The 16,077-nt window shown below is 40.3% G+C and overlaps 1 protein-coding gene across 5 annotated transcripts in view; it reads right to left on the bottom strand.

Moving 5' to 3' along the window:
- Positions 1–347: 347 nt before the first annotated feature.
- ASMTL (acetylserotonin O-methyltransferase like) overlaps positions 348–16,077 on the bottom strand; it is a 61,381-nt gene continuing 45,651 nt past the window's right edge. For all 5 annotated transcript variants that reach the window (XM_075854001.1, XM_075854000.1, XM_075854003.1 and 2 more), the window contains exons 11-14: positions 7,549–7,666; positions 6,925–7,068; positions 1,693–1,815; positions 348–1,608 (exon numbers count right to left, since the gene is read on the bottom strand). In XM_075854001.1, the coding sequence (XP_075710116.1) occupies positions 1,403–1,608; positions 1,693–1,815; positions 6,925–7,068; positions 7,549–7,666 (591 nt within the window). In that variant the 3' untranslated portion in view covers positions 348–1,402. The remainder of the gene's footprint in view (positions 1,609–1,692; positions 1,816–6,924; positions 7,069–7,548; positions 7,667–16,077) is intronic.

The raw sequence follows: 16,077 nt of genomic DNA, 5'->3' as shown, positions 1-16,077 counted from the left end.
AAATTTGATAGGTCATAATCTACTGGATTGCATTGCTGTATGCTTTATTTTTTTGCACCTTTTTGCTATGAAATAGTGGACACTCCAATCATAAAATGTCTAAACCTGCTCCTAAAGGCTGGGCCACATTCACAAGCAGGTTTTTTATTGTTCCAATGTATCTAAAATAAAAAAAGCAATCTACCGTCTTGTATCTACAGCTTCTATGCAGACCTGTGTGTCTCCACGGTAACTGACTGCAAACCCAGTGTATTCTAGTCTGGTCGTGCATTCATACTTCCTTTTATCAATTCCATAAATCGTACTAATATCTTCAATAGTAGAACAAACGTCGCAGCACTCACTGATTTTTGCAAATCATTTCTTTATTCAGCGATCATGTCAGTAAGATGTCGAAAAAGCCTACGGCCCTTTCGTGTGATCCCACGCTTTGTCAAGGTCCTGGTGTCACTTCCTCCACTGCCCCTTTTATATACAACATACATCTAGTGCAAAAATTATTTCACTGGGCATTATTTCTCGGTTACTTACCGTATTTTTCGGACTATAGTACACACCCTTAAATTGTAGCATGAGAGGAGAAAAAAAAAAAGTTTTGCCTTTAACTCTACATTTCCTGGGTAATATTGAGACAATAAGGTACCACAGTGCCCCAATACAATGCCAGCCACAGAAATACAAGATATTGGCAGCTATACTGCTCTCACCCTCCCCTGAACTCACCACACAGAAGTTTGGAGTGGCAGGGGTTAATGGTGTTGAATCTGAGGGGGCGTGGCTAGAAGGTCCTTGTAGATCAGTACCTGCACAGATTTAGGGTATGTTCACACGTGCACGTCCGTTACGGCTGAAATTACGGAGCTGTTTTCAGGAGAAAACAGCTCCTGAATTTCCGACATAATGGCATGTGCAGGCGTTTTTCGCTGCGTCCATTACGGACGTAATTGGAGCTGTTTTTCTATGGAGTCAATGGAAACCGGCTCCAATTACGTCCCAAGAAGTGACAGGCACTTCTTTGACACGGGCGTATTTTTACGCGCAGTCTTTTGACAGCGGCATGTAAAAAAAATGACCGTCGGCACAGTACATCGTAAAACCCATTCAAATGAATGGGCAGATGTTTGCCGACGCTTTCAAGCAGTATTTTTGGCCGTAATTCCAGCAAAAAACGCCTGAATTACGTCCGTAAATAGTGCGTGTGAACATACCCTTACTGTGCTGTGTGTACTAACATCTGAGCTCTTTGCTGACTGATCATTGAGATGACTTCATACACCGGCAGCTGTTTGCCTTCAGGAGATAAGACGCAGCAGAAGATTACAGCACAGATCGGAAGTCTAAAAACGGTCTTAATAGTCCAGAAAAATACGGTAAATAATTTGACAGCAAAAATAAACCCCAATTATCTTTTTACAGCTAAAATTGCATCTAGTAAATTTCCTGTTCTCTTAATTTGTACACTACTAAATCCATGAGTTTCTAGAAGCTTCTTGTACTCGGTGGCACTTCTCTGCTTTCCGTCACTCATATTTAGAGACTGTAGAAGACCTCTGGTTTCCTTTTTATCTTCATCTAGGACAATTTCTGCAATAAGCAAGGCACTCCTACCTGCAGAAAGCCAAACAGAAGTCATGTAAAATGGTCAAAAGTCATGATCCTTTTATTGTACAGCTACTGCCCGTGTGTCTTTACCTGGACAGCACGCTTCAGAGACCTTCTTCAAAAGGTGATTTAATTCTTCTTCAGGCAAATTATGCAAAATTCTTGAGAGGATGTATAGGTTCGCCTCCGGAAGCGTGTCTTCCATAAAGTTACCTATAGACACGTTACAAAAAGATTAAATGTAAGCTAGGTGGTAGGTGCAAACTCTTCTAGGCTTTAGTAACTATTACAAGCAATAGGTCATATGCGCACACAATTGTCTAAACACTTCTGGAAACATCAGGGACGGTAACATCAACCTCTCATTGATCAAAAAAAACAACCCTGTGTTTTTAAAAGACAGATGCCTTTCCAGCACCTCCAGATTTTAAGGACGGACTACAAGTTCATCAGTTTACTCGAAGGTATAATAGTGGGGTGGGTGGTCTATAAACTCCAACCAGTTACTAATCCATCACTAGAGGGAGCTTAGTGCATACGGTCTTATTATGGAGTTCAATGTATAGAACAGTATGCAATAAGTTCCCTCTAACGGCGGCTGAAGGCAGACAAAATAGATATGGAGCTAAAAGAAAGTGTTCAAGGGTGGACATTCACTGTAAGGGTATGTTCACACGGCTTATTTTCGGTCGTTTTTCGGGCCGTAAATTCGGAAGCAGAACGCCTCCAAAACATCTGCCTATTGATTTCAATGGGAAAAACGGTGCTCTGTTCCAACGGGGCATTTTTTCATAAAAACGCCGCAAAGAATCGCGAGTCTGCATAAAAAAAACGGCTGAAAATCAGGAGCTGTTCTCCCTTGAAAACAGCTCCGTATTTTCAGACGTTTTTTTAGTAAGCGTGTGCACATACCCGAATTGTTTTCATGACTAATGACTGATCACAGAAAAGGTTGTGGTCATGTAATATTCCAAGAAAACGTTTACAATATATTACAGAATCTTACCCTCTCTACCCCTGCAAGTCTTCATAGCAACCAAGTTAAATAACCCTCCCCCCGCACTGTGCAGACATTATTAAAGTTTATAGTGTGAAACAATCTCTGCTATAAATGACCAAAGATCTCTATGTTCATCAGGGATGTGTCGTACAGACCAGAGTTGCTCCTTCATTTTTGCTGGGTGGAATGGTCCAAAAGCGTGACATGAAAATGCACCTATTCTTTTGAATTGGACAGCTGAGTAGCAGTACCGGTCAGTAGCTCTCATCCAATCATTGTTGCTGAGAGCACGCTCTGGTTGGTAGGCTGCACCCACTGCCTTGACCCTTTATGGGCATCGTAAAGATAGGATCATTCTAAAAAAAGACTCTCTCATGACATTTGAGGGCACGTAGACATTGTCAGGATATGCTCAAGGCTGCAGCGGATTTCTGCCATCCGCGTGTGGATTCGCTTGATTGAAGTTCAATAGAGAGAAGCAGCAACTTTTCAGCAGAGAATCCGCGTTAATAATCAACATGCTGCGGATTTAGAAATCCGTTCAGATTTTTTTGTGGAGCATGTGAATGGGTCATAAGTTACCCCATTCACATGTTTTGCCGTCGGAATGCGTGCATATTCTGTCTGGTTTTAGGAGTGAAATTTGCATAGGTATTACAGTGTATCGTGCCAGCGATCAAACAGTCAAGTCCCTTACCAAAAAAAGGCTGTGGCGGCAAGGGCTTACAGTAAATTGAACTATATTACATATACTCAAGTGTAAAATAATTCATTGGTCCTTTAAAATGGTCATGACATGTACCCCCCCCCGCCTCCCATGTATTAATTGCATAAATAAAAAAAGTCATAACTTCCGGTACCACAATATGACATCAGACCTCCTAACCTTCTTCTGGGTAGAAGACGTGACTAACTGTATAAGCGCGCGCTGAAAAACTACAAATCCTGACATTCGCTTATTTGCTTTCCTCCCTCTAATCATCCTGATATTGTGGGATATTTGCACTAGCGGTCACATGAATTGTGACATGTTTACACAAGGGAGAGGGGCGGCAGCTCTCAGTGACGTGTGGCTAAGTCACATCACCAAATCGGAAAACACGACACGGCTTCCAGGACCATGCGACTCATCATTCAATTGGTAAACTATCATCGTAGGACACCCTAAATTCACTGGTGTCATATCCCACACTGTTCCTTTTAGATCTCCTAGTATTTTAATATTCGCAATCGTTGTTTTGTATGTCCTAATAAACTATTTGTATTTTTTCATTACTCTTGTGGCTTTTTGGTTCTAATAAGTTTGCTCAGTATATGTGAAGCTTGCCTGTCATACATAGTAGAGGTGCATAAAATACCTTATAGTGGCACCTAACCCGTTACTTAACCGGTTGAGTCTTTGTATTTAAAAATTGGAGAATGTGTTGCATTTGGAAAATAAAAAAGTATTTTAGCAAGTTAATTTTACACTTCACAAACCATGATTAAATGGCCACTCGCTTTTGGAACAACTTGAAGTCTGAAATCACAGTATATTTGATCCTGAACAAATCTGCAAATCACTTTGATTAAAACTTTTTACATTTTCCACTTGAAAAAACTGTTTGAAATCCCTACCACTAGGGGACACCCTTCTTTGCAATTTGCTGTCCACTCAATGTTGCTAAGGCAACCCCATCTTTAGCAGAAAGGATGCAGAGACGGAATGCAGGCTCGCTGTGAGAGACTGGGGCCAGAGGGAAGGGGGCTCACTTCAAATAGCCATATCTCGGGCTGTGGACCACCTAGAACAGTGGTTGCTGTGGTATATGAAAGATGAGATTCTTATCGGAGAGATCACAGTAAGGGTATGTTCACACGAGGTCATTACGTCAGTAATTGACGGACGTATTTCGGCCGCAAGTCCAGGATTGAACACAGTGCAGGGAGCCGGGCTCCTAGCATCATAGTTATGTACGACGCTAGGAGTCCCTGCCTCGCTGCAGGACAACTGTCCCATACTGTAATCGTGTTTTCAGTACGAGACAGTTGTCCGGCAGAGAGGCAGGGACTCCTAGCGTCATACATAACTATGATGCTAGGAGCCCGGCTCCCTGCAGTGTGTTCGGTCCGGTACTTGCGGCCGAAATACGTCCGTCAATTACGGACGTAATGACCTCATGTGAACATACCCTTAAAGACACAGTTGGAAATGGAAACTGTATATAGCTTTAGTATACAGCTTCCATTCCCGATTGTGTTTTGAACTGGTGATATCTCCGGTTCTGCCTCAGCTTTCATATGCCATCAGAATCGCAGTTCTAGGTGGTCCACAGCTCGTGATATTTGAAGTGCCCCCCACCAGCGATTAGTGAGGCATTAGTCTGTAGCAATGTGTTACTGACAGATTTGTAAGTTTGGTCCATGCCCCAGCCTCAAAGAGGAACACAAGTTTGTGCGCAGCAAGAACAGGGCAAAATGCGACGGAATAAACAATGATACAGCGCTCCCAAGGAGGCCTCTGTATTACTGAACTCATCAAAACTCAGGTACCCTTTAAGCAATGATTAAAGGAAAAAAATGAGGACACACACTATGACGCATATTGTTTAGTTGTTCCTCTCCATTCTTGAGAAGTAGAAAACAGAGGAATATAGAATGGCTGATTTCTGCAACTTCCTTTTTCTGAATAGTTCCTTTTTTCTTCAAACCACAGATGCTTTGTGTAGAGATACTGCACCTAACATCCCACATCCACGTGACACTACGCACGGAACAGTAGAGCTTTACTTTGTACGTGCTCAGCAGAAATACGACCATTTCAGGATTGATTTTAAATGCTTTTGGAAAACTTTAAATTCCTAAATGAACATATAAATGTCACAGTGCAGCACGCCGGTCCAAAGGAAACATCTAGGCCTTCGTGACAGAGAAATTTAGACACGGACGCACTGACTAACACCTCATAAAGAACACATACATAATGGTACGCTTACACGGCGGAATTCCCCGCAAAATTCTGCCTTCCTGTCACTTTCATAGAAGCCGGACGTTTCAGTTTCAAATTTTTCTAAAAAAAAAAAAAAAATCTGCTAAAACGAAGCGTCCTGCCCAATCTTCGTGCAGTTTCTGCCCGAACCTCCCATTGAAATGAATGGAAAAAGGGATCTTCCTGCTGAAAGCAGGAATAATTTTGCAACGGTTCTTGAAGGCGGGACCTGCCAAGCAAAATCCATCGTGTGAACGGACCCTTTATGGAAATGTAGATATGTTTCCGTGCTATTATAGGTTATGTTCACTCTTTGTTTTTAGAATTTTAGTGGTGTGTTAAAAGTGTCCATAGGATATAATTGGGCCAAGCGTATGCCAAAAGAGTCCTTTTGGAATACATTTGGGTTTTATTTATTAGCATACTCTTTTTTTCTTTCTTCCTAGTATAGAGAATGCTTGACACAGTTGTTTTTCTCTCCACAGTAACTAGACACTAATATTTTGCCCAGAACCTCTATTAAGAGCCTTAGTTCACTATTCTAAAGACCAGTTGGAAAGTAAGACAAGAGCGCTCATTGGAATGTGTGATAAAGCCTTCTTGAAAACGACTACGCCCCAGGCTTTAGGAAATGGACTTGGAAAACTACGGTTCCAAATAGATACAGACTAAAATAGTGCTATTAATGCTTTCTTTCCAAATGGGTGCAATCCAGTAAAAACACCTCAAATTTCCCGAGCATTGTTATTGCAAGTTCCGTGCCATTGTTCTACAGGTGACTGCATCACATTGTAAATACTCCAGAACTCTATCACCTTCATCAACACCAGACTTCAGGTAAAGGTCCTATTACACGGGCCAAATATAGGCCGTGAAAACTAGCACCGATCAACGAGACTGCACGTTGATTGGCGCTAGTTTGTGCCTTTCACAAGGAGCAATGATTGGTTATGTACGGGGCGAGTGATAGTTACTACGATCGTTCGTCCCCATACATTTCCATCATGTCGGCAGCACATCTCCCTGCTTACACAAGATGTGCTGGCGACAACGATAATATTTATTGCTGCATAAACTAGCAAAATCAGCCGACGAACGAGAGCTTGCTCATTCATCGGTTGATCGTTGCCCTGTTTTCACAGGGTAATGATTGGAAATGAGCATTCATTGGTCCGTGTAAAAGGGCTTAAAGTGATACGTTGGTCAGCAGTGGAGCAGCGCACGATCGTTCTATTGTGTACCAAGTAATGCTGGTATACTAAATAAGTTAGACAATGGCTCTTCGATCAGTCATGTCCGTAATAAAGATAAACTGTAAAACAACATTGTAATAACCTGCTGTGGTAAATAATACCTGACGTAAATGTCACACGACTGGAATCCAATCTCTCAGGCTGGAACTGGGAAGTATGTAGAACAACTTCAGGAAGGTCAAAAACATTGACTTTCATGTCTGGGTATGTCCAGACTAGTTCATGAGCAAGGGCACCAGTGCAACCTTAACAAATAAATAGAAAGGAACAAAAAACAGAATTAATACTTAGAAATAAACAGCACTTCTGCCATTCTGAAACTGGACAGCTGGCAGCATACCCTGAGGAGCGCCACGCTGGCAGCACACCCTGAGGAGCGCCACGTTGGCAGCATACCCTGAGGAGCGCCACGTTGGCAGCATACCCTGAGGAGCGCCACGCTGGCAGCTCCTCTTTAATCTGCATTACCGACAGTGGCCTCGAGTTGGGGGGCTGTGACTGTTGGTTTAGCTCTTTATGGTCATCTTATAAGGGACCATGTTTACAGCCTCAATGTTTCATGACAATGGACTATGGTACACTAAAGAGTACCTGAGCTTGTAGGTCACATTTCCTTTTCACTCGAACAACAATATAAGATACAAATAATGGAAGCCAGCTAGCAGGCCTATATTCATGAAATGGGAGACAACATGGAAAGAACAGATGTAGAACATATTCCATACCTCCTAAATCACAAGCGGAACTGTACTTAGAAAGGTCAAATGCCATTACGATATCTCTTGCTGTGATTTTAAGCACACAGTGCATCACCCTCATGAAGCGCTCCTTGACTTCAGGCCCCTTGAGGAAAGCAAGATTAAACGGCATATCATTAAAATAGCATTGTACTAAGTAAAACAAATAGAGCAATATGAAAACGGCAAAGGCTGTTTTCAGATCATTTACCGTGCAGGTCATTACTTTTGTGAAGGTTCTTCTTAAAAAGGTTGTCTCACAATAACCAACCAAGAGTATGGCCTCTCATAGTTAGGATATGTTCACACTGAGTTTTTGCAGGCAGTAAACTCTGCCTGGAAAAATCAGCTCCGTTTTTTTATTTAAAGTGGTTTTGCACCACACGCGTTTTTTTTAACCTATTTTTTTCAAACAGACAAAAGGGAATCATCGCGAGTGTTTTTAGCCAAATACCGCTTTAAAAAAAAAAAACGGGTTTATTTCCGTCCCCCATTGATTTCAATTGGGTTTTTGAGGCGGAAACCACCTCAAGATAGGGCATATCGCTTCTATTTCCTGTGGGGAAAAAAAAACGCCTCCACCTCCTATTGAAATCAAATGGGAAACAGAGTTTTTTGCATGCAGAAAATTCGGTCTCAAAATTCCGTCTGGAATTTTGATCTGCCTGCACGCCACTTGCAGCGTTTTTCACCCGCGGCCATTGAGCGCTGCGGGCAAAAATGCAGCGAAAAACGCTTTCTCTGCCTCCCATTGATGTTAATGGGAGGTCAGAGACATAAACGCTCAAAAGATAGGGCATGTAGCTTCTTTTTCCCACGAGCCGGTTTTACCGCTCGCGGGAAAAACGCCTCTGCCTCCAATTTAAATCAATAGGAGGCGTTTCCTGACTTTTTGTGGCACGTTTTCTACATTAAAAAAAACTGTGTGAACAGGGCCTTACTCTCCGTTTTGGCTCACAGAGGGAGGTCCCAAGTAAGGCACCTCCAATCTATCAAATCCAATAAGGCATATAGAAAAGGGTTGTCATGAGCACAGTCCATTTTTACCTTCCTGTCCAAATTCTTTATTTTGTTGGCCAGTGTGAGAAATTCACCAGTAACCACTTTGTACCCTCCTTGTCATTACAGATACATTGTAACTGCTAAAATAGCACGCCAAATCAGGATCATAGATCGCAGCTTAATGCTCCTCTAAGTAACATTGTATGGATCAAAATCACCACCCACATAAATGTACATTCTTAGTAGTTTAACGACAAGTGACGGATATATCCGGAAAGTTCCAGCATCATGACGGATATATCAGTTACTCGGGTCTCTTAGATACTGCCACTGTACCCACGAGATCAGCAGCATGAGCACGGCTGTTATAAACAGCCAGGCTCCTGCCGCAACTAGCCTCTTAGATGCCGGGGTCAATAGCAACCGCTGCATCTAATGTGTTTGACAGAGGGAGGGATCTTCCTCTGTCACCCCTGTAATGCGATCACAGGGTGCGGATAGGTTTCCATGGAAACCTGGGGCCTAACAAAGGCCTGCCATCAGTAACCGCCTATCAGGTCATGCCAAAGGCAGTTTTACACTGACAGGCAATAATGTTTGGTATACCGAAGCATTATGTCTGTGACCAGAAAATCGCAAAATGAAGTCCCCTAGTGTGGACTTAGAATTTTTTTTTTTTAAAAAACAGTTAAAGTTTATAAAATAAATAGATTAGTCAAAATAAATTGAAACCACTTTTTTTTTCCATGAAATGTGGTTTTATTTAGCAAAAGTATTAAGTTCCGTGTACCCCAAAATAGTACCAATGAAAACTACACTTTGTCCCACAAAAAACAAGTCCACATATGGCTACATCGAAGGAAAAATGAAAAAGTTATGGCTCCTGGAATGCGGCGATGCAAAAACAAGTAATTTTTAAAAAATAACTTTTAATTTGCAAACATAGGAAAAGATAAAACATTAAAAAAAAAAAAATTATATGACTCTTGGAATGAGACAGCAAAAAATAATCCTCGGTCATTAAGGCCAAAAAAGCCCTGGTCGTTAAGTAATAGTAGAGGAGTCATTCATACAACTGTCATGAAAAAGCTGATCAGCACAGCAAGCAGGAAGTGTTGTCTGTGAGACACAGAAGCAGAGATACTGCCGGCATATGGCTGTAATTCTTATACACAAATGCCGGCATGCAGAAACACTAGAGGAGTTCCTCTGAGGCCTATTCGAGCTGGGGTCAGGGTGGCTCTTCGCTTTAGATGAACACCGGCATCCATGGAAAGCAATGGATACCTATTGCTTGTGAATATGCTGTAATATACCAACATATAGGTTCACCCACACATAACTGGGCACCCGCAGTCAGCTTTGTGCTGTGGAACCTGCAAACCAAAATATGGTGGAGTTAGGGCCAGTTCACACAGTTTTCTTTACATGTTTTTTGGCGCGGAAACCGCTTTTGGAAACGCGCCAAAAAACTGCCGAAAATGCCTCCCATTTATTTCAATGGGAGGCGGAGGCGGTTTTTTACCCGCTAGCGGAAAAACCGTCTCGCGGGAAAAAGCGGCATGCCCTATCTTTGGACGTTTACGTCTCTGACCTCCCATCGACATCAATGGGAGGTAGAGAAAGCGTATTTTGCAGCGTTGTTGCCAGACAGAATTTTGAGGTAGAACTTTCTGCCTGCAAAAAAATCAGTGTGAACATACCTTAGGCTTTCATACAGATTGTTTTTTTATTTTTTATTTACTTGTGTGTCAAATCTTACAATTTTTCCAAAAATATAGAATTGCTGAAAGTTACTGCATGTCCACTATAAACAAACACAATCAGGAGAGTTTCCTGCAGCATTCATGTGCAGAAGTGAAGAAGTAGCAGCTTACTCGCATCCAAGTGTGGCTGAAAAGCCAACAACAGCTTTCAACATATTAGAATATTTAGTCATATTTAGGTTTCCTGCAAAAATGTTAATAATGGAAAATACAGCAACACATTTGTCTGTTGGCAGATTTGATTTCTAAGGTTTCCCCAATTCAAATTGAACAACGTTAAACTTGTACAACGTATCTGTCCCAAATGCTACATTTATGATGTCTTTGCACCACTTTTTCTGACACGCTTTTACATCGGGTTAACAAAAAGTGGGTGCAGTTTGCAGAGTTTGTCCTCAAGATTAGAAGTGTGCACCGCATTCCTCAAACTTTGTGAAAGTATATGTCATATTCTTCAATGAGTGACGCACCACTAGCACAATCTTAGTACTTGTCCACAGCAAAGCAACCCTTGACAAAAAGTTATTGATCCTCAAATATGGAGGTCACTGAAGTATGTAGTGAAGCAGCAATTGTAGAGAAGAATTGATCCAGCGCTGATGGTAAGTTAAAAGGGAAACCGATGTCCCAAGTTTATTGAAGGAAGAATAAAATAGAAGGGAGACGCAGTCCCAAGGTGTGAGTAGTCAGGACTTGAACCTGAGCCTACGCGTTTCGAACGCAGTCTGCGTTCTTAGTCATGGCAAATAAGTTAAAGACCGTGTGTCTGAGGTATCCTTATATGCTGATCAATCAGCTGAGAAGGCCAATATGCAAATGCTGGTAATTGGTAGATACCAAGAATTAAGGAGTGGCTAAATAGTATGAATGGATGCGAACCAAAACTAGTTCAAAACCTAACCATCATATGTATATAAAAAAATATACGATATAGATGTGATATAATAAATGTAATAAAAAAGATAACGAATATAAATGTAACAGTAACGTTAATGATAAGAGGTGGTGAACCCGTATATCATAAATGAATGCATATAAAAGAAACTGAGACACACGGCCTTGTCGGTACTTATACATACATGAAAAGCAAACATGACATGTTGACAAATCGAAACATTGAAAAGTGTGAGAAAATATAAAGAGATTAAAAAAGAAATGAAGAAAGATCAGAAATGCTGCAGTATTATAGAATATTCATGATCTGTAATAGTTCAAAACACTTGTGATAATGGTTGTTCAAGAAATCTATCAAAATACAACAAATGCACATTGTATTAGGTAAATTAATTATTGTAAATGGAAACGAGTAGCTCCAAAATATAAACCCAAAAATGCATCAGATGACCTGTCGGTATTACAGAGAAACATCTCTGTGGCCAAACAAACCGCAGCGGATAAATAGTTGATGAAAAAAAGACGCATTAACACAGCTCGGTGAGTGTGAATATGGTCTAATATAGTATGCAAAACTAGCTATATGTGCTGATGGAAAGAGCATAGAATTGAATTCATTAAGGCCCGCTGATAGTTACTAATGGTAATAGACAGAACAGCAGAGTGGGAGAATGAAAAAATATATATGAGCATGCATGGAAGAGGACATATGGTGAATTGCGATCGTATATCTTAATTGCGTTTTATAGCTAATCGATGCAAGTCACATTGTCATGAGACAATGTAAAAATAGCTAATTACATGCCTGAAAAACCAAACTAGTGAATAAACAATAATTGTATATATAACCATAACAGAAAATCCTGTGCAAATGTTAATATTATGCATAAACTAATGTTGAGACATTAATTTAGATTGAATAAAACCGACTAATGGCTGGTAATAATACTGTTATCATGAGAAAACCTGAGCTAATGTCTTAGATTATAAATCTAAGATCCCGAAAATAAACTATAAATACATTTGCAAAATATAATGTACGATCTTATAATGCCATTGAATGCATATTGAACTGGTTCAAATTTGACTGACAATTATTGTTATAAATCTGAAAAGTTAATTTAAGCTTTGAATTGTGATGGTAAATATGGTGATGGTTCAATAATAATACGTATAAATAAGATGAGTTTTCTAATGAAGAAACAAAAACAATTAAAACTAATAATAAATGGATAATAATAACAATAAATGAAAAAATAAAAAAATGTCAAAAGTAACAGTGAAGAATATGTATGAGATCTTGATCCCTATGGAAAAGCATACAATCAATATAGTGGCATAGGTACATAATGACGATGACCTGATATGGTCAGTTGATATATAGCTAATTGGATTGACCCTGGTACATATGACAAATTGCAAGTATATAATTTCCTTGTATATGGGAACTTGGTGTAAAATGGCACGATAGAAACAGGACTAAAGTGAATGCCATTCAGGACAGGTTTTTATGAGGTGTATGTACTTGTTGACATAAGCAATCAGTAGTGGATTCTATAATCTGATTTATATGAATTTCAATATTTTAATAATGAAACATGAGATCCTTCCTGAGGTTAAGTCCTTTGGGGAAGCGAGTCTCCAGGCTATAAATCCAAAAGGCCTCCCTGGTAAGTAAGCGCTGTTTTAAATCACCCCCTCTTTTTGTACCCCTTACTTTTTCAATGGCATATGTGGAGAAAGAGCTAACATTTCTATTGTGGCAAGTCACAAAATGCCTGGCTGCATTGGAAATATTGACGATAGATGCATTACGTATATAACTAAGGTGTTCCAATATGCGAATTTTAAATTTCCTGGTAGTGCAGCCGACATATTTGAGATTGCATGTTGTGCATTCAATAATATACACTACATGGTCACTATTGCAGTTCATGTATGTGTTAATTGTAAAAGTAGTGGTTTCTGAAGAATTAGAGTATTGTTTATTAACTTTGGCAAAAGTGCAAACTTTGCAGGGATTAATCCCACACCTATAGAATCCTTTATAAGTTAGCCATGTAGGTTTGGGGTTATTGGTTGGCAGTAATGATGGAGACAATATGTTGCCCAAGGTTTGTGCCCTGCGAGATACTATTCTGCATCCATTTTTTAAAAGGTTCTCTAATATTGGATCGTCATACAGTAAGGGGATGTATTTCAACACCATGTTTTTGATGGTGTTGAACTGCTTACTGTATTGCAATACAAGAGTTGGAATGTTTTGGCTTTGGGTTGGAATAATTTGAGTATTATCCTTTGATATAAGGGAATCTCTGTTTTTGGTTGCGACTATGTTTTTGGCCCTTGATAGGGTCCAGTCCTTATAGCCTCTTGCTTTCAACCTGTTGCAGATAGTAGACTCTTCTTTGATATAACTCATGTGGGAGCTACAATTACGTTTGGCACGTGTGAGTTCACCGATGGGAATGGCAGAAACCGTGTGCATGGGATGGCAGCTTAGTGCATGCAGTATGGTGTTTCCTGATATTGGTTTGCAGTAAATGTTGGACTGAATTATGTCACCAATTCTACATGAAAAACTTAGGTCTAGAAAGTTGATGCACGTGGAGTTAAAATGAAAAGTAAATTTGAGATTGGATCCATTATTGTTGATGAAGGTCATGAACAGCGGTATGACAGATACATCTCCCTCCCAAATTAGTAGGAGGTCATCAATGTATCTGCCATACCAATGTATGTGGTCAAGAAAAGGGTTGGTTGGAGAATAAATGTAATGTTCCTCCCACCATGCCATGGTGAGATTGGCAATGGAGGGGGAGAATTTGGCCCCCATAGAAACACCACATTTTTGTAAATAAAATTGATTTGTAAAACTAAAATAGTTATGCGTCATGAGATACTGTGTAATTTGTATTAGAAATGATTGCATATTAGGGTCGTATCCACTGTATTTATGTAGGTGATGCCTAAGGGCCTCTAGAGCAACATCTCTAGGGATGCTGGTATAGAGGGCAACAACGTCACAGGTAAGCCAGGTGAAATCACATTGCCAAATCTTCTTGTGGAATGCCTGTAGGACATCCTTGGTGTCTTTGAGGTATCCCGGAACTCTGATGACTAAAGGCTGGAGAAAAGTATCTAACCATTCGGAAATCTTTTCTGTAAGAGAGCCTATACCCGAGACAATGGGTCGCATGGGGGGGGGGATTTAAACCCTTGTGTGTTTTAGGAAGTGCATGAAGGATGGGTACTATCGGGTGTTCCACTGACAGATATTTAAGTTCTTTAGTTGTGAAAATGCCCAGGTTTAAACCTTTGTCTAATATCTGTTTTAAAGTGTTGTGAAACATGTCAGTTGGATTTTCTTGTAGTTTGGTGTACGTATGTTCGTCATTTAACAATAACATGATTTGGTTGATATACATATCCTTATCTAGCACGGTGACACTACCTCCCTTATCAGCCATGCGAATGACTATGTCCTGGTTGTCGTGTAAGGATTTAATAGCTTGTTTGTCAAGTAATGTGAGGTTATGTGAAGGGATGTCATATTTAACTGCTTCTTGAATCTTGAACAGCTCACGTTCTACAATTTGCTGGAAAATGTCCATAGACTCTGTACGGGAATGAATAGGGTAGAATCCCGGGTTCTTGGTTTCAAATTTGGATACAGAAAGAGGAGATGGGTTGATGTAATGTCCAGCTAAATCCTCCAGATGTAAGAGTGTGGTTTGTTCCTGAAACGATAATTTCTGATATACATTGACTGGTGAAACTGTTGTCAGTGTTTCTGATGAGGAGATAGATGAAGGCTCTTGTGAGGTTGAAAAGTGTCTCTTAACGGTAAGGTTGCGTACAAACTTATTAATATCAAGCAAAGTGTAGAATGGATCAAAATTAGAATTAGGTACAAAATTAAGTCCTAGTGAAAGAACATGAATCTGAGCTTGAGTTAATGACACTGATGAAAGATTAACAACATCAAGAGTTTTTAGTATCTCTGGTTCCTCAGTCTGCGGGGCAATATTATGTCGGCTGGATTGATGCTTTCGGCCCCCCCTCCTCCTCCGTTTTTTGAAACATCTCGAGTGCGTTTGAAGTTGGATCTAGATTGTTGGTTGTATCTAGACATATCCGTGTCTGATTCTCCTTCTGCCCCATCCGTAGTTTCAGGTTCAGTGGAGCTGAAACTGACTCTATGGGAGTTGAGGGAACGGTTGTGTGGAGACCGTCTATTCCTCAGAATTGATTTGGTCTTGAATCTGTTGTAATTGGAACGATGCCACGTATAGACTTCATTGTTATTGTAATCCTGGGTATCTCTATGGAACTTTGATTTTTTGGTTTCAGCAATTGATTTCTCCAATTGCTCCAGGTGATCTTCCGTGCGTTTTTGTAGCAGGGCGAAGTCTGGTGAGCTGGAAAATGAATTTATCTCATCCCTAATTTTGCTAATGTCCTTTTGTAGTTCCACTAGTTTGATATTCTCTTGCTTGGTAATAAGCCGCATGAGATTGAGTGAACAATCTGTCAAGATGTTGTTCCATTCCTTTGAAAAATCATCCGAATAATTATGTGTAGGCATTTTTCTTAATCTCAGACCCCGAGGGATCATGTTTTTTGTGATGTAATTCTGCAGTGTGGTAAGATCCCACCACACTTTGGTTTCAGTGACTGATAATTTTTCCAATTCCTTGAATCTATGGTGTAGAGATGAATTGGAATAGGACAAATCAGCGTGATTTGAGTCTCCAAAAACCATTGCTGCCATTTCGGCTCTTGACCGCTGAGGTGTTTGGGAAAACGACATGGTGGTATTGCTGGTATCGTAATATGATGGTAACCGATACCA

The sequence above is a fragment of the Rhinoderma darwinii genome, chromosome 2 (genome assembly GCF_050947455.1).
Source record: "Rhinoderma darwinii isolate aRhiDar2 chromosome 2, aRhiDar2.hap1, whole genome shotgun sequence".
Taxonomy (NCBI): domain Eukaryota; kingdom Metazoa; phylum Chordata; class Amphibia; order Anura; family Rhinodermatidae; genus Rhinoderma; species Rhinoderma darwinii.
Note: the sequence above shows the minus strand (reverse complement) of the source record. Positions and strands in the feature narration are given on the sequence as shown.